Source organism: Cryptomeria japonica, chromosome 2 (assembly GCF_030272615.1).
Source record: "Cryptomeria japonica chromosome 2, Sugi_1.0, whole genome shotgun sequence".
NCBI lineage: Eukaryota > Viridiplantae > Streptophyta > Pinopsida > Cupressales > Cupressaceae > Cryptomeria > Cryptomeria japonica.
This window is the reverse complement of record NC_081406.1, coordinates 556739914-556759910: the sequence shown is the minus strand read 5'-3', so window position 1 is coordinate 556759910 and position 19997 is coordinate 556739914. Positions and strand designations below refer to the sequence as shown.

At 37.3% G+C, this 19997-nt stretch overlaps 1 protein-coding gene across 1 annotated transcript in view; it reads left to right on the top strand.

Annotated features, from left to right (window-relative positions):
* Positions 1-16654: 16654 nt before the first annotated feature.
* LOC131038072 (transcription initiation factor TFIID subunit 13) overlaps positions 16655-19997 on the top strand; it is a 49890-nt gene continuing 46547 nt past the window's right edge. The window contains exons 1-2 of the mRNA XM_057970374.2: positions 16655-17233; positions 17726-17763. Of these exons, the coding sequence (XP_057826357.2) occupies positions 17128-17233; positions 17726-17763 (144 nt within the window). The 5' untranslated portion in view covers positions 16655-17127. The remainder of the gene's footprint in view (positions 17234-17725; positions 17764-19997) is intronic.

Here is a 19997-nt window from a genome sequence, read left to right as displayed (position 1 = left end):
AAACTTCAAACACTTGTGAATAGGAGAAGCAATAGCTTTCATGGAAGATAGCCAAGGATAGCCTAGCTTCACACGAAATTGTTTGGACGATGGAATAATAGCAAAGCTCACATCAAGGGCTTTGTTATGGACCTCAATAGGTAATGTAATAGAACCAATTGCAGGAGAAGAAAATGCATCAAATAATTTCACAACCACATTTGTTTTGTCATAGATCACTTGATTCAATTGCAAAGTAAAAAGAAATTCTTTAGTAATGACATTAACCATACAAGAAGGATCAATAAGCACTCCACGACAAGGTGTATTCTTGACTTTTGCAACTATATATAAAGGACCATCAGGTGCCCTGATAGTTTCACTGGAATCAAATGTGATGGAAGGTTCTTTAGGGATTTTCTGCTGCTCCACAAAGTTAATCACATTCGGAGTCATAGACACAAGACTCTCAGGTGAAAAAGAGGAATCATTAGTCTCAACCACATTAGAGGTATGAGAAGGTAATGGATCAGTAAAAATCTTAAGATTTTGGTTAGGAGGAGCTACAGATGTGTTGCCTTTATCATTCACACCTAAAACAGAGATAGTATTATTATCAATCAAATCTTGAATTTTACCCTTTAAAGCAAAACATTTTTCAGTATCATGCCCAGGTTGACGATGAAATCGACAAAAAGATTTGTTATCAAAATAGGGTGAATTAATCTTTGTAGGATCTATTTTCCTTATAGGAGGGGGGGTAAGCACATTTTGTTCCAATAACTTATTCATAATACTATGCAATGATTCATTCAAAGGAGTAAACTTTCTTTCTTTCTTGAAAAACTTAGAAATAGGAGGCACACCTGATGCTACATTCACATTGTTGTTGATGATGTTTTCATTGAACTTAATGACCTCTCTATTCAGTTTAAACTTCCCAAATGGTTGTTGACTACTATCACCCTTATCACTCGGAGCCATAGGATTTGCTTGTTCCATTTGACTCACAGTCAGTTGATAATTGTGAAGAGTTGCGTACAACTGTTGGAAAGAAGTAAACTCAGAAAACAGAAGTTTTTCTCTAATATCTTTTTATAAATTAGAAATAAAGATTCTTTGAATATCATTGTCAGGTACTGGAAAAGAAATTTGAGCATACAAATGCTTATATCTACCAATGAAATCAGTCACTTTTTCTCTAACACCTTGTTTACAATGCATTAAATCAATCAAAGTAACTTTAGGACCTATATTGTTTTGAAATTGTTGAATAAAAGCATTTGCAAGTTGTTGGAAAGAAGTAATAGAATAGGAAGGCAACGAGCAATACCATTGTAGAGCCTTATCTCTTAATGTTCTAGTAAACAGTTTTGCAAGCAACCTTTGGTCATGAGCAAAATTGGTACATATTGTTTGAAAGGTCTTAACATGTATTAGAGGATCACCTTTACCATTATAAAGCTCCAACTGCGGGATTTCAACATGTTTAGGGGGAATAGCTTGAACAATGTCAAGGGAAAGTGGGCTCGCAACATCAAATGTGGGCACACTAGACTTAGATTGATTCATAGAGGCAATTTGTTGTTGTAAAGAAGAGACAGTTTGTGCAAGATTGTTAATGGTCGCTTTAGTCGAAGAGTTCATATTAGACGTGTTAGAGTGTGATGATTGAGAGTAAGGTGGTGGGACACTATGATAGTTAGTCATAGGAGATGATTGGAAAGAAGGAACACTACAAGGAGGAATGGAAGGGTTAAATGAATTGCCCCCTTGCGTCATGTTCATTTGTGGAGATGAAATAGGGACACTCATTGAAGGAATGAATGAAGAAGTCGGATTGAATGAAGGAAGAGGGTTGATTGAAGAGGAAGGATTGCCCCCATGACTGGTGACCATAGGCGGAATGTCTTGTATTGAAGTAGTCATTATGTTTGATGTAAAAGTAGGTATACTAGCAATAGAAGTTGTCAAAGGAATATAATGATTGACTTGAGTAGGAGGTTGTGTATAACCTAAAGTTTCGGCACAACTCTTCATAGGCATCACATTCAAATCCACAATGTGTGCAATACTACACAAAATATCAATTCCATTCTTATCACTTTGAACCATACATTTTAGACCCTCAATTAATGAAAGAGCTTGACTATCAGGGTATTCTTGAGACATCCATTGTCGAAAATCATCAAATTGGTTATCCAATTTCGAAAGTTGTTCTACAGAAACCTAATGGAGAGCTTCTTATTCATTAAGAGGATTAGAGGAATTACCCATGTCCTCATTAAAAAGGCCATTCAAATTAGGTTCCATCTCTTCAGTAATTAAACCTTGGAAAAACTTAATTCTAAGGCTTCGTCTAATGGGAATAGTGTAAGTAGGGCTTATTGTTGTAAAACTCATGCACTAAAGAGAGAGAGAAGATTTTGAATTTTAGAAGTAGCAAATTTCAATAAAATCAGCCAATCTCCTAGATTTAAGCTGTTAAATACAATCAGGACAATCTCCCGAAATTTCGGAAAAAATGTCAGGGACCGTGGCGAACAAAGTGCACACGGTCCTCGCAACTTTTTTCGAAATTTTCAGGGATGAAAGTTATGATGATTTTAAAGCTAATCTGAAAAAATTGAGTGATTTTAAGATCTGTAGATAGGCTAAATTAAAGTTGCAATCTCAAAATTGAACCCTACCAAGATTGTTGAAAAATGCAGAATTTGAATTTTGAAAAAGAGAGGGAAACTGAAATTTTGAATTTTATGATTTTAGAGGGAATACTGAAAGCAAATGCAAGCTTTGAAATTTAAAAGTTGACTCGATTTCATGCAAAATTCAAATTTGAAAGTGGAAATCAAAGTTGTTGCTATTAAACACTTAATTTCAAAAGTCACAAACTGCAAAAATTTGAATAAAGCACTGAAATTTCGAATGAATGCTAACACACTTTTTAGATTTAGGACAGTAAGAAACACAATTTTGACACAAATTTCAATTTCAACAATTTTTGAATGATTATAAGCCTTTATCCAAGCAATCACTAGACCAACTTTGACTTTAATTTTGAAAGTGTTAGAATTGATAAAATCAACCAAAATTATGGATTCTAGCAAAAAAATGCAGTAAGATCTAGCTCCCGAAATTTCGAAAAAAATGTCGGGGCCGAGGGCGCTCGGGGTGCACACGGTCCTCGCAACTTTTTTGAAAATTTTCAGGGATGAGAGATATTGTGATTTTGTTGCAGAATCCAAAGTTACAGCTGATTTGGAGGTGTTTTGATCAGTGAAATCATCGGTCAAAGGTTGAATCAAGAAGGTTTTAAAAATTAGGGTTTTGACACTTAACCACTTAATTTTCAGAATTAGAGCACAAATATGAATTGACAATTTGCAATAGAAGGGTAGATTTGAAACAAGCATTAACAATTAAACATTTCACAAGCTCAATTACTAAAAAGAAAATTTAGGGTTTTTATGCAATTAACCTCTAAAATTTGCAAAAGATCAAACATGGAAATGTAATTAAGGAAGCAAATTTTTCAAATCTAACCATGAATAATCAGGATTAGGATGTTTCACGTTGGGTTCACCAAAATGTAAAGCAGAAAATTGATTGAACCCTAAGTGTTCCCCCCCCCACTCCAAGGAGAGAGAACGGAGGGTCACTAGGGTTGACGGTTTTCACTTAGGAGAGACTTTACATTCAAAAGAGGGGTTGAAACCCACAAGATCCAATCCCACACAATGCAAGAGTGGATTCTAAATGAGTTTCAAGGGTTAAGACATCAAGGATACCCTCTTTTGTAAAGAATGTAGATTGAATGATTGAACTAGGAATGCATGTAAAGTAAGAAAGATTCGCTTATAAACAGAGATAGGGATACAGGATGAAGCTGCGGACCTGAAACTAGTAGTAAAATGTTGAGACGATGCTGTCCTGCAAATTTGAGTGAAATTTGACGGGACGATGGCACCCGGAGTGCACACGGTCCTCCGAAAAATCCACGAAACGAAGGGGGATCTGTTCGTCTCTGCACAAGGATTCCAGATCTTCAATTACAGCCGCGTACCTGCAACCTACACACAGAAAAGAGAGGACGATTGGGGGGTTAGGGATTAGGGGTTTGCCTTTAGGTCAAACCCCGGTTTTGGAATTAACCAAGAAATGAGAATGTTGTAAATGTAAATGTTTGTAATGTAAACAAGTACTGATACCTTGTTGTAAGAATGTTTGTATTCTTACATGCGAAGGTGTAATAATGTTGTATGTTTGTATGTTGTAGGTGATCTCCTCTTCAATGGTTGAATCCTTGTCTTGAATGCAACACTTAGCCTTGAATGGAGACTTAGAATACTCAATTGCTTGAAGGAATACTTGAATGCTTGAATGTTTGAATGTTTGAATATCGCTTCCGCCTCTTGTACACATATGTTTTCCTCCTTTTTTTGGGAGAGGAAATGTAGCTTATATACTTGTCAATTAGGGTTAGGAGACTGATTTTTCCGACCTTAGGCCAACCTAGAATTATTATTTTCTGAATTGCAAACTTAAAGACCCGATGCCCAACAAGAGACCGGGCCCAAAATAGGGCCAGGGACCAGGGCGCTGGGCGCCACGGTCCTGGGGGACCAAGGCGCTAGGCGCCATGGTCCTGAAGGACCAGGGCGCTGGGCGCCATGGTCCCACCTCCCGGGACAACAGGGTGCAAGGAAGGATCAGGCCAAGGTGCAGAAATATGTAGTTTTTGATGTCGTAAACAAGTTTCGGAGTCTCCATTCAGGTTCAACGTTGCGCCGCCATAGTGAAGACCCAAATGCAGTCGAAATTGCAAGTATCACAATTTTAGGATGCTACAATGTTATTTTATTGAAGTGGGAGTTATAGTTAATATTACAAAAATACAATTAAAATAATATAATTTTAACATAATGGCACGTAAATGGGCGTGGTTGGGTTCAATCCAGTTGTTCTTTGCAGCCTAAGGTGGTGTGGCAAAAGCCTTCGGAGGGTTGGGTGAAAGTAAATTTTGATGGTTCCTCAAAGGGTAATCCAGGACTATCAGGTGCAGGTTTTATTGTTAGAGATTGGAAAGGGGAGGTGATGTTTTTGGGGGTAAAAAAACTTGATTCAGGGACTAATAATATAGCGAAAGTATCAGCAACTTTGATGGCAATAAGATTTTGCAGGCAGATGGGGGTGAATAAATTACACCTTGAAGGGGATTCATTGGTGATCATACAAGCAATCATGAAAGGGTCTGTTGATTTGTGGCATTTACAAAACCCAATACTCAATATAGTGGAAGATTTAATTAACTTTGAAGATTTTAGAGTTAGTCATGTAAAGCGAATGGGCAACATAGAAGTTGATGTGTTATCAAAGTGGACTTTAAAATTTAATGAAATTGGAGAAATAAGAATGGAAGACTTGTGTCACTTAAATCTTGAAGAATAATTGCTTGAAAAGGTGGTGATGTTAGTGAATGCGGCTTGGAGTCTCCCGAGTGCTTGAAGAGTACGATAAAGGTTGATGGGTGGTTTGGATGGCGACGTAGTTTTAATGTCGTTTCAAAGTCATTATGAGGGAGTGTGAGATGAAATTAGGGAGATTTATTTCCATGCTCCCCATTTTCTATTATTGTGCAAACATAGCAGAAAATGGTTGTGTAGGGTTTTTTAGGGAATTTTGAGTGTCGTGGTGAAGTTGTAGAGTGGTGGCGGTGTTTGTTCTTGAGAAAAGGTTAGTAATGGAAGTGAATTTTACTCTCAAGACACAAAAACAATTGTGTCTATTTCATGAGGAGTTAAATTCCCGTAGGGTGAGTAGTTTTTTTAAGTTTTGGGATGAGTATTTGATACCTTGCATTTATTTGATTGTTGGATGCATCTTCGAAGGAATTAAACACTGGTATAAGACTAGAATGGATGTATATTCTTTAGTGATGGCATGGGGTCTGGAGAGCGGCGATGACATTGGGATGGTGAGAAGAGTGATGGAGGCTCTGGTTCTTGTTGAATACTTGGATGAATTGGAGTCATTGCTTGAGTGGGCAGTCCCAGGAGTGGGCTTCGACATTGGTGAAAGTGTTCAAAATGAGGGTGATGGGATAAATGTGATTATTATCCCGTTTTTGAGATGGGCACCTGGTCAGTGCAAATATCATCGCAGGTTGGAAGCTTGGTCGGGTTGGGAGGCTTTGCAGTTGCTAATTCAGATCAAGGAGTTGGAGGAGATCATTCAACAAGCGAAGGCAGTAGCTAGAAGGCGTGTTCTTCGTTCATGAAAGTCAAAGGTTGGCTTTGATCGGGGGGGTGCGGCGAGCTCATCTCATAGGGGATGAAACAATAGGATTTTTCTTGTTTGTTGTCCAGTTAGTTACAGTCAAACGTTGCGGTTAACCCGCTTAACTATGATTTATTGATGTATCTCGGTGGTGTTAGGATTTTTGGTTTTCTGTTATTACGGTAGATAAACATATTTTGAGGCTAGGGTTGTTTGGTAAATGTTGTGTAGGCAATTTTGATGTGGTGTTTCGATTTTTCTGAGATTAAGACTTTTGTACTTCCTTTATTTTTGAAATAAAATCATGATCATTACCGAGCAAAAGAAAAACCTTTTGCGGACGAAGAACACGCCTTCTAGCTACCGCCTCCTTTGCCTTTGCTTGTTCAATGATCTCCTCCATCTCCTTGATCTGAATTAGCAACTTCAAAGCCTCCCAACCCCATCGATCTTCCAACCTGTGATGACATTTGCACTATCTAGGCGTCCATCTCAAAAACAAGATAATAACAGCCTTTATCCCATCACCCTTGTTTTGAACACCTTCACCAATGTCGAAGCCCACTCCTGGGACTGGCCACTCAAGCAATGAATCCAATTCACCCAAGTATTCGAAAAGAACCAGAGCCTCCATCACTCTTCTCACCATCCCAATGTCATTGCCGCTCTCAAGACCCCATGCCATCACTAAAGAATATACATCCATTCTAGTCTTATACCGGTGTTTAATTCCTTCGAAGATGCATCCAACAATCAGATAAATGCAGGGTATCAAATACTCATCCCAAAACTTTAAAAAACTCCTCACCCTACAGGAATTTAACTCCCCAGGAAATAGACACAATTTTTTATGTGTCTTGAGAGTAAAATTTGCTTCCATTACTAACCCCTGCTCAAGAACAAACACCGCCACCACTCTACAACTTCACCACGACACTCAGAATTCCCTACAAAACCCTACACAACCATTTTCTGCTTTGTTTGCACAATAATATTTAAAATGAGGAGCATGGAAATAAATCTCCCTAATTTCATCTCACACTCCCTCATAATGACTCTGAAACAACATTAAAATTGTGTCACCATCCAAACCACCCATCAACCTCTATCGTACTCTTCAAGTACTCGGGAGACTCCAAGCCCCATACACTGACATCACCACCTTTTCAAGCAATTATAGTTCAAGATTTAAGTGACACAAGTCTTCAATTCTTATTTCTCCAATTTCATTAAATTTGAAAGCCCACTTTGATAACAGATCAACTTCTTTGTTGCCCATTCGCTTTACATGGCTAACTCTAAAATCTTCAAAGTTATTTAAATCTTCCACTATATTGAGTATTAGGTTTTGTAATGCCACACATCAATAGACCCTTTCATGATTACCTGTATGATCACCAATGAATCCCCTTCAAGGTGTAATTTATTCGCCTCCATCTGCCTGCGAAAACTTACTACCATCAAAGCCGCTGATACTTCCGCTACATTATTAATCCTTGAATCAAGTTTTCTCGCCCCCAAAAACATCACCTCCCCTTTCCAATCTCTAACAATAAAATCTGCACCTAACAGGCCTAGATTACCCTTTGAGGCACCATCAAAATTTACTTTCACCTAACCCTCTGAAGGCTTTTCCCACGCCACCTTAGGCTGCAAAGAAGAACTGGATTGAACCCAACCATGCCCATTAATGGGCCTTAACTTAATGGCCGACCATCTATCTTGGATCATTCTATCATTCAAAGTGAAAGGAACCTTCAGATTAAAAAATTGTGAAGCTGCAGCTCCCATCGACTCCTCTAAAACGAGGTTTATTATGGTTTTTAGTCTCTCTAGAGGCTCCTTCTTGTCCATAAAAATACGCCTATTTCTTTCCTTCCATAACTCTGACATAATAATTGAAGGGAATACTTTCCAAATACACGAAAAGGTAGTCTTTTTAAACCTCGATGGCTAGCTTACCAATTCCTGTTTCAGTGTAGGTTATCTCGAAGCCTGCCATTTAAACCCTTCCTAACCATTTCTCAACATTCTTGGGCCACTTTGTAGTTCATAAGTAAATGATATGTGGTTTCTTCCCCCTCTTCACACAACACATTTGGATGGCTCACAAAACCCAAGCCTCTTACGACGTTCTCCTGTTAGAATTCTATATCTAAAAACCAACCACGCAAAGGTGCTTGCTTTTGATAACACCTCTTTGCTCCATAACAAATCTACCGGCCAATTTTCTGACCTTTCCCCCATTTCCAAAAAGTTGCAACGTAATTTCACCGAATACTTCCCATCAACAACCCCACACCAAACCACTTTATCTTCTTGGTTTTCCAATTGACACTATCTTTCTCTAAGAATGCCCTGCATCTGAGCTTGTTGTTGGTCTGATAGGTTAACGTCTTGTATTGGTTTCCAAGACCAAAAATTACCAAAGGCTCCCTACTGAAGATGAAGGTCATCATGCACTCTGTTCCACCAATGATGGGTAAACCATAACCTCAAGTCCTGAAACTCCACATTCTCCTTAAGATACGGATATTCGTTCCATGAATCATCCCAAAATTTGACATTCTGCCCATTACCTATCTGCCAAGTGATATGATCCACAATGACTTTGCGACATGAAATAATAAAGTTCCATATCGCAGAGCCATGAGGGGAATTTTTAATAGTGAATATTCTACTGTCCTCCAAGGAGTCCAAATATTTGGCTTTTAGAATTCTCACCCATAGTTGGGATGGTTGAGCATAAATACTCCGCACCAATTTAGCACCTAAAGCTTCATTCATGAGATTCCACTCTCTCAAACCAACTCCCCCTTTGTCCTTCATAATACATATATTATTCCAAGATAATAATAGAATCTTATCTTGATCTCTTGCTCCATTCCAAAATAATTTCCCCATTCTTTTCCAAATAACTTTGATTATTTTCTTAGGAATCTTCAAACACATCATGGAGTAAATAGGGAAAGAAAACACAATAGATTTTAGCATAAGAATGCTACCTGCTGAAGATAACCATTGACTTTTCCAGCCATCCATCTTTTTAAAGCAACTTTCCACTAAAACTTTCCACACCCCACTCTTACAAGCTCCTCCAAAAAGTGGAATTCCCAGAAACTTCCTTGGAAGAGTACCCGGTTTCATGCCTAAGATACCACATATTTCCATATGTTTTTGCAGGCTTTTATTAAAGAAGAAGACTTATGATTTCCTCCAATTGATACATTGCCTTGAAATCCGGTTATACTTATCAAGCACCTCTTTCATAACCCTGGCTTCCCTAAAAGAGGCATCGCCAAGTAACAAAGTGTCATCTGCAAACTGTAAGTGAGAGATGTTCTCAACTCTGTCAGCCACCTTTACCCCCCTCCAAAGACCATCAAATTTTCTTTTAGAAATCAACCTTCCTAAAGCTTCGACCATGATGATGAAGAGGAAAGGAGAAATGTAATCCCCTTGTCTTAAACCTTTCTCAACCTCAAAAAATCCATGTGGGCTGCCATTGACAAGGATAGAGAAATGTGGAGTTTTGATGCAACTTTCCACCCAATTTACCCATTCATCACAAAAACCAAATCTCCTAAGAACATCTAATTAAAAATCTTTGTTGACCTCATCATACACTTTCCTAATGTATAGTTTAATCATCATCCTTTCGGTCTTAGAAACCCAAATAGAATGGATTACCTCATGTGCCAATAACACCTTCATAAATGGATCGATTTGGAGAAAACCCGCTCTGCCCCCTGGAAATGACAATGCCCAATATCTGTTTGAGCCTGTTCGCCATCACCTTAGAGATAATTTTATAAATTATATTACACAAGGAGACCAGTCTAAAGTCTCCAAAAGATTTAATCCCCTCCCTTTTAGGAATTAGGGCAATAAAGGTGTTGTTTAAATCTTTTAACACAAAACCGCCCATTCTTGATTCCTCCACTACCTCCAACAACTCGTTTGCCAACAAATGCCACATGCGTTGAAAGAGAAAAGATGGAAACCCATCAGGACCAGGGACTTTATCTACCCCCAAACCAAAAAGAGCGAGTCTAAATTCCTCCATGGAAACCTTTTTTGTCAGGAGTTCATTTTGAGCCCTAGTAACCACTTCAGGAATAACATTTAAAAGTTCCTCCCTTAGAGCATCCACTTGAGAGTTATTTCCTGTCCTTGAGAAGAATCTCACAACTTCGTTGTAAATTTCCTGCTTATTCAAAATTTATTCCCCATTCTCCTTCTAAATTAAGAGAATTTTATTGCTAACTCTTCTCGCTTTGACAGAGGTGTGAACTTTTTTTGTATTTTTGTCCCCTTCTCTTAACCACGTTTCTCTTTACTTTTGTCTCCAATAGATCTCTTCTCGAGCTAAAATCTCCAGATACTCCTTGTTAAGGGATTTCTCCTATTGAAATTCAATCTGACTCATTCCATCCTTAATCACTTTTTTGTGAAGGATCTCCAATTCAACTTCCAACCTTGCCTTTTATGTGAAGATATTTTAAAAAACCAACCTATTCGACTGTTTAATCTTCTCTTTTAAAAATTGTAGCTTCTGGAAAAATATAAAAGCTTTATTGCCACTTCTATGAGGAGCCTCCTTCAACCATTCCATCACAAGATCCATGAACCCTTCCTCTCTCAACCACATCTTTTCAAATTTAAAGGGGCACCTTTCTAGAATTGTATCTTCCTGAATCCCTACACATATAGGATAGTGATCTGAATCAATGACCGGAAGGATTTCAGCCTGCACTATCCATTGATTGTCAACCCAATTAACTCCCAACATAAATCTATCTGGCTTCTCAACTATCTAGGAGAAACCAACCCACTTGTTTGTCGAAGTAAAGTAACCAAATTTGACAAGAATGTCAAATAAATTATTAGAAATTACAAAATCACTAAAGTCCTTTTGCTTCTAATTGTCCCAACCAGCTCCTCCTCGTTTATCCGCCAGATTCAAAATCGCATTAAAATCTCCACCCAACAAAAAAAACTATATCTTCATTATGAGATAAAACTCCTGAAATTTCCTCCCAAATCCTTTTAAGATCAGTTGTCTTGTTAGGTCCATAAACATTAATAATGTAAAAGCTAGCATGAAGCTGTTTTGACCAGACTTCCACCCATTGCCATGATTTCTCTACTCAAAGAATCGTGACCTCCACAACCTCCTCCCGCCAGAGGATACCCAAGCCTCTTGAAGCTCCCACCGACTCAACAATACAACTCTTCCATCTGTTAAAAGACCTACCAAATCTCTCAATCTCCCCTCCACTTAGCTTCATCTCTTGTAAAAGGACCATTTCCATTATCGCTTGATCAAATGAATCTTGTCAGAGGCATTGCAGCCTCTGACATTCCATGATAAAATCCTCATGGCTCTCGGAAAAAGGCATAGCCTTTTGTCGATCTTAATTTTTTCTAACCAACAACACTACCCACCATTTCCAGCTTCACCTGCATTGATTTTCGACCTCTTTTCTTTTTCTCTCCTATCGAGGCCTTATTCTTCTTTGTAGAGGTTTGATCCAACGTCCACCTCTCTAAAATCCCTACTTCTTCTTTTAAGCCTGGCTCGTCCCCATCTTCAAACTCCCCATCTAAGTGACCTTCTGACTCCAGCTCCTCTGACGATTTTTCATTATCCTTCTCATCTTCAAAGGAGCTCTCCAAATTCCTTATTAGGGAAATTGGAATATCCTTACAAACTGTCTCAATATCCTCATGTCCTTCAAAAAGACTTCTTGAATCTGATCTTGATTGGTTTCCTTCCCACTGATTCCCTGAAAATTCCTCCCTAGGATTCTCCCCCTACACTCCAACCCTTGAGGTTTACTCTTTGGTGAAGAACTGAGATCTCCCATACCCTCCTCCTTCCATCCATCAGATTTATTTGAACATTTCACCAGACTCATCTCTACACCTTTGCTTTATGCCTTTAGTTCAGGATTCTCCTCTTCACCTTTACAAACCCTCTCCCCAGTCTCCATTCTTAATTTATGAGGCGACAAACACGTATCTTTAATTGGAATCCTAACTCTTTCCTCTCCTTGAGTTGCATATGTTACTGAATGAGTCTCTATCTCAAGGTCCTCATTTACTGAGTGATTCCCTGGGCCATCTGAATTGTTGTCCAATGCCTCTACATTCTTATAACTGCTCTCTACAAAGAAACCCTTCGGCCAAAAAATCAGTGAGTCAAATCTTACATCTCTCTCTGCCAACATCACTTGTTCACGCCTACTTGCCATCGAATCCAGAAAGTCTTCTTCTTCCATGAGGAACACCCTCTCCTTATTTAAAAGCATTTCATTCAAGGCCTCTTGAGCTAAACCTTTCCCTTTATTCTACGAAGAACACTCTTTTTTTGGATGTCCAAAGCCTTTACACAACTTACATAGTTCTATGTTCTCCTCAACTTCAATCATCTAGTTCCAAATACCTTCACCTGATCGGAGTTCCACCATTCTGAGAAGAGGGTGCATGCCCTACCAATAGATGCAAATGCTCGCATACGTATTGTAGCCATTACTAGTGATGGCCTCATCTGCTTTTATAAAGGTTCCCAACTTGTTCCAATATGTGAAAAATATTCCTCATTTTAGTATTCATGAGGTAGGTTATATAATCTAATCCACATTGGGACTTTTGTAAGAGTCTCTTCTTTCGGATTGAAGTTTGGCACTCATTCCTTTAAATAGAAACCCTTACCCCCCATTAAAAAAGGTACATTATTTAAAATCCATTCCTTATCCTTTGAACATGCACATATAACCAAATAAAAACCATTTGGAAGAGTTTTCATAATTGTGGCATAGCCCCAACTATCATTCACCCGACTTCTAATCCTCCTAAAGGGAGGCCAAGGCCCACTCCATTTCATAAAGAAAGCCTTTTCCTTAAGATTACTGACTGAACTATCCAAGCACAACCATCAATAAACAAAGAGACAACCATTGCGTGTTCCACATTAGGGTTTACCTTATCCTGGATCTGAGGTTCTGTTGAGACTTTTGGCCTCCAAAATTTCTTTTTGATTCTGCAAAAGTTGAAGAGTCCATTCAACCGCAACTTGGCAAAGCCCCATTTGTTTCTATCAGATTCTGTTCTATGTGAGCCTTCCCCGGGGCCTCCTGCCCTTTGAAAACTGGGCTTTCCCGGAGCCTTCCATGCATTATGTGGTGGTCGCCATGCTCTATTTAGATTATTATTAAAACTAAATCTTCTATTTAGGGGCCAATAATTCTGACCTCGGCCTGTCCAACGATCTTGAGGTCTAGTAAACCCTAGCTGCTTCCTGAGCTCCGCCATTATCTTACAATGGGAATTCATTTTAAAATTATTGTTTTATTAATATTTAGATTTCAATATATTTTAACTTTGCATTTAAATTTTTATTCTAATTTTTAATTTAAATTAAATTTTGTTTTAATTATTTGTCTTTTTATGAAATTACAAATAATAATTATAATTTATTAGAATTGATGTAATCTATAATTATTTTAATTTATATAATATTATTGATATTTTAATTATAATAAATTTTAAAGTTACTTTTATCTTTTTCTATTATTTATTATTTTTGTTAGTATTTGAAATTTGATTTATTTTGACTTTGTATTTAACTCGATTTATTTTGACTTTGTATTTAATTTGATTTATTAAAATTTTTAATATGGAATTAAGTTTTTTTAATGATTTATATCTTTTTATGAAATTACAAATAATAATTAAAAGATTAGAATTAATTTAATTTATAATTATTTATCTTATTAAAATATTAATTATTGTAGAAACTCTTCAAGTTTCTTCCTCTCTATTTCTACTTTTATATCTCTTTCTCACTCAAACAAATAGACTCCTTGTTTCTCCTTCCCTCTCTCTGTAGATTACTCTCTCCACATCTCCCTATATCTATGTCTATCTTCCTATATCTCCCTCCCTCTCTTTACCTATGTCTAATCATATCTACCTCTTCTATTTTATCTCTTATGCTTTTCTCTAACTAATATCTCTCTAGCTGTATCTCCCTATCTCCCTATCTTTCTTTGTGTTTCGGTCTATCTATTTCTATATCCGTCTTTCTATATCACCCCCTCTCTCCTTTATCTCCAACTCTGTCTATATCTTCCTCTTTATCTCTACCTCCTTACCACTCTCTCTATTTTCTCCTATCTCTTACAAACATACACAATCCATATTTTTCTCTCCCTAAGTCTATTTCTATATCTCTCTCACTCTCATACAAACACTTTATATTTCTCCCTTGCTATCTCTAACTATATTTCCCCTCTTTATCTCTCTCTTCTCTATCTCTCTCTATATGTCTATCTTTCCCCCTCTCCATCTCTATCTATCTCCCCCCTCTCCATATTTTTGTTTGTCTCTTTATTACTTGTCTTTATCATCTTTCTCTCTGACTCATGTCCTCTGTATCTCTATATCCCCATCTCTCCCTTCCCCCCTCTACATATATCTCATCATATCTCTACCTCTCTCTTATGTACACTCCATCTCTTCTACTTTATATCTCTATCTTTCTATTTCTCTCTCCTTCTACATTTCTCTTGCTCCTCTCTAGATCCTTCTATCTGTACCTCTCTACCACTATCTCTTTATCTCTTTGAGTCCCATCCCTTTCTTTATGTACCTCTGTCTATCTATATCACTATCTCTCTGTCTTTTTCTTTCTCTCTCTCTCTCTCTCTCTCTCTCTCTCTCTCTCTCTCTCTCTCTCTCTCCTACCTTTCTCCCTTTCCCTCTCTCTATCTTTCATATCTCTTTAACTCCCCCCATATCTCCCTCCCTCCCTCTTTCCCTATCATCTATCCCTCTATCTCTACCTCCCTCCCTATATCTTCCCATATATCTTTATCTCTTTGTTCATCAACCCATATATCTCTATCTTTCCCTCTTTCTCTCCATCTCTTTCTCTCCTCTATTTATTTCTCTCCACTTCTCTTTATTTTTTAGTCTTTATGTCTCTCACCCTCTCTATATCTCCTTACACATCTCTCTCCATCTCTCTATCGAATTGTCTATATCTATTTTTATCTCTCCTTCTCCCACATCCTCTACATATATTTTCATTTTCCTCTCTATCTCCCACTCTCCATATCTCTCCATGTTTATCTCTACCTCCCACTCTCTCCCTCCTCTCCTTCTCCCTCTTCCTATACCTCTATATCTATATCTTTTTGTTTCTCTCTACCACTCTCTCCATATTTCTTCTTCTATATCTCCCTCTCTCTATATATCACTTCCTATCACTATCTTTATTTATTTTTTGTCTCTCCTTCTCTATATATTTATTTTCATTTCTCTCTCTCTCTCTCTCTCTCTCTCTCTCTCTCTCTCTCTCCATGTATTTCCATCCATACATCTCCCTCTCCCTATTGCAAACATGACATGAAATTGTTGACAACATAGCCTTATTATCTTCCTAATATAGAGGTTTTGTTTTAGTCATATTTGGATCCTTAAAAGTGGACGCATAGTTGTTTTGAAGCTATCACTTATTCATTGAGACCTATTTTACACAAACAATATCATTTGGTAAATGGCCTACCAATTCACATGACGTACTACACAAATGTATGCAAACAATAGACAACAATCTTCCATCTCTTTATTAATCTATATATCACCCTATCTCTCACCTTTTCCATCTTCCTAGACCTCTATATCTAAATCTCTTTGCCTCTTTATCTCAAACTCTTCCTTTATTAGTATCTTGTTATCTCTCTACCTATCTACACACCTATATCTCTTCCTCTCCCTTAATATCTATATATATCACTTTCTCTCTCTATCTTTATCTATGTCCCCCTCTCTCTATATGTACCCCTTGCATCTCTATATATGTATCTACATCTCCACATCCATTTCTATCTTCCTCTCTATCTCTATATCCTTACTTCTCTCTCTCACTTACTCTTCGCCCTTCTATCTCCCCCTCTTTATATTCTCTCTCCGCCTCTCCCTCTCTCTATCCCTCTCTCGCAAACGTAACATCAACTTTTTGAAAATGAAGCCTAATTATATTCCTAATTCAAAGATTTTATTTAAACCATGTTTGGATTTGTCTAAGTGAATACATAGCTAATTTGAAGCTATCACTTCTCCAGTAAGACCATTGTTGCACAAACAACATCATTTTCTAAAGGTCCTACCAATTGACCTCACGTATTACACATGTATATAAAAAATAAACAAAAAAACATCGAATTGACTTTCCGCACCTTTTTGGCGTACTCATTACACACCCAATGCAATTGCTAGTTAAGCTTAAATGAATACAATAATATCATGAAGTAAAAAGTAAAAATAAATGTTGCCAATTAAAAAGAAAATTCTAGGACATTTAAAAAACATCCGAAGAAAGCTAAACTTACCAATTTTATTTTTCAAAAATTGAACAAAGCAGTTTAATCCATCCCTGGCAGAGGGAATTGGATTTCAAGTTCCATTTCGACTGCACCAGCAAGCATTTCCTCTCGGCTTTGCGTGCACTTCATTCTTTTTTCTTCCACCCGCGCCTTACAACCTATCTATCTATGTGGATGAGGCAGTTCGCATCTATCTATGACTCCATGTTGAGAGCAGTCATTCTTACATCGATTTCACAAGCATCCGGGCGTTGAAGCAACGTGAAGTCTGAGTTTTATTACCACTTCTTTGAAGATTGATCATGTAACAAATTCTGTAAAAGCATCAAAGTTGACATTTCTCAAATTTCCACAGATTGATCTAATCATGGTCCTGTTTTAAGTATTTTGACCTAATTTTTGAGCTTCTAGCAACAATAATAATTTATTTGCCCTCGGCCGTACATGATTTCCGTTAAGTGAGCTTAAAGTAACGGCGATGATGTTGGGCTCATCGGGCGCAGGCTCCTCTAGATTAAAGTCAGGGGGAATACAGCCTTCTGAATCTGGCCTCAAGCGCAAGCGGGGCATTTTTCAGAAAGATTGTGAGTATCCTCTCTCTTTTTCTGTATTTTAGATATTATTGTTGTGGGATTTTTCCCACACATGGATAATATTCACAAGACAGGACCCGTTACGCTGAGCTGAATTTAATGGTCGATTCATTACATAAAGTCACAATTCCTATCCTGTGGAAGGGGTTGTGGTATGATGTTAACGTGACAGAATTGTAATAGCACGACTCAGTTTTGTTTTAAATTTGGAATTGACAACAATGCAGCCTAGACTTAAGGATATGTGTGGTGATGGTGTGATTATTATAGGGTTGGTGCATTGAAGTGGGACTTGTGCTTACAAGCATTGAAGTGGGACTTATGCATACAAATTTTATTAATGTGTTTTGACCTTGTCAAAGGCCTCCCATAACGTCATCCAGCTAAAGATAAAAAGAATGGAAGATATTTTAAACAGATTGATTAATTTTTCTTTGGTTAGTGTGTAAGGAACCTAATGTTTCATCTTTTTTCATTTGACAGTGCAGCACATGATGTATGGATATGGTGACGACTCAAATGTAAGTGTTGTATTCCTTTCCTTCCACATGCTTTATTGTTTGTTTGTATTGTATATATTTTTTGGTTGATTTTCTTCCTTGTTTGCCAAACAGGGCATTTACTTGAGTCCAACTTATTAAGCATCGTGATCTTTTGTTTTATCTGCATGATACATAGAATGGAAAAATAAGGTGTGTTCTGCAGTAAACATGGGATTAAGCATAAGCGAGAGTAAATGTACACGAGAGAAGATGCCTTGCCTTTAACATTTTTTTTGAAACCTGATTTGGACCTTAAGCAAGATAGGCATATCACTGCCTTTTCTCATTGACAAAACCATAATTGTAGGTTTAATGGGTCACTTGCCCAAAGATGATGATGTCCTTGCATTTGCATTTATAAGCGAAATTCATTCATGCATATTAATCCATGAATGACCAATAAGCTTTTTGTCATGAAAAACTATAGAAGTTAGAATTAATCCATGAATGACCAATAAGCTTTTTGTCATGAAAAACTATAGAAGTTAGAATTGCTAATTGAGAGAACTAAAAGGACATTAACAACCAAAAAATAAACTGGTCTCAATTAAAACTAGGAAGCACTAGAACTAACGAATAGAAAACAATCTTCCAAGCATTGCAAAAATAAATGCCAACAAAGTCAATACAGTAGAGGAGAAAGCCTTAGTCTATATTAGAGTTATGAGCTAAGAAGTGCTACCCTTGGACAATACAAGGCCTTCCTTTCCTAATATCCACGATTGGTGATCTTCCGCACATAGAGAGAAAATTGGTAGTTACTTGCAAAGCGTGATAAGGTCTTGGTGATCTATCACCATATGCATTAGTCATGACAAAAGGCGATTGACAGTTGATCTCTACATTTGGTAAAAGATGTCAAAAGAAAAATTAAATAATCTGATATTCTTGGAAATCCTTTTTAGTATAGTTGCAAAACATGTGACTTGGCAATACCCGGCAGACCTAAATTGGAATTGGACTCAGTAACTCAGCAAAAGACTTGGCAAAATTTTAAAACATTAAAATTCACATAAATTTCTTGACAAATCTTTAAAAACATGGCTAAAATTGTTCTCATTTATAGATAAAATAATGAGTTCAATGCACATCATAGCGTCATTTTATTGTAAATGACAAATCTGTATTATTATTTTTACAAGTTTCTTAAGTGCAAAACATTGGCCCAAAACAAATCTTATTTTTTGCTTTTTTAAAACCAGAGCAGGGGCTTGGGGATGGCAGCTCATTGTCTGGTCAAGGGGCAGTGCTCCTTGCAGGGGTCTGGGGCAGAGCACCCCATGGGGTCGTGGGGCTGCATCCAGGGGTGGGTTCCTTGGGGCAAAGCCTCTGCCACCAAGCCCAAAGTAAGGCCTTCAAGACCACGTAGACCATCAGACTTGCGAATTTTTGATGATGGTGTCAATGTTTTGAAGGAGTGAGAGCTTAAAGAAAAATTGTGAAAGATGACTGTCACTATGCATTGACAGGCAAGTTTTTTCTTGAACATGCAATTTTTTGGGTAACTTGGCAAGAATTCAACCAAACTTGGTGGTGAGTTCACTTGTGAGTGACCTGCTGAGGGGTTTTATCTTGTGAATATAATGAACTATGAAGTTATGAAGCATCTGGATAGATATGGTAGGCGCAATCCATTAACACAAGGCTTGGTCATGGTTTTCTAGGCAGTATGCATATGATTAATGTTGAGGATTTTACAGATAGGTCACAAACAAAATTGAAAGATTACTAGATACCATACTGTACTACTATATTAATCTCTGGCTTTTGCCAACAAAACCATAATATCCAGCTGGGCAAACAATATTAACCATATCTGAAGCCACATAGATGTCATTTTTCTTAATTGTTAGAGATTGTAAAGCTTTTAGTTTTATGATTATTACACAGTTATATAAGTTCGTAATATTGTGATAGTTTCTTAGTAATTTTTTGTAATGCCCGATAAATGTAATAGTTTGATATTTGGTGATATAATTTTTTCGAAGGGATGAAGAAATGAAGAAGCAAATATCATATAAGAAATTCTTGAATTGCTGATGTCATTGTAGTTTGATGATTCCTTTGCTTTACTTTTCGTGTTTTCTGTTTTATGCTATTTGCTTTCAGCACTTATGAAAAGGCTTTATTGAGATTCATTTAGTCAATCTTTTCTTTTTCTTTATGTCAGGCTTACTAGTTTTTGCTCCTTGGTTTTAGCTTACCTTTTATTA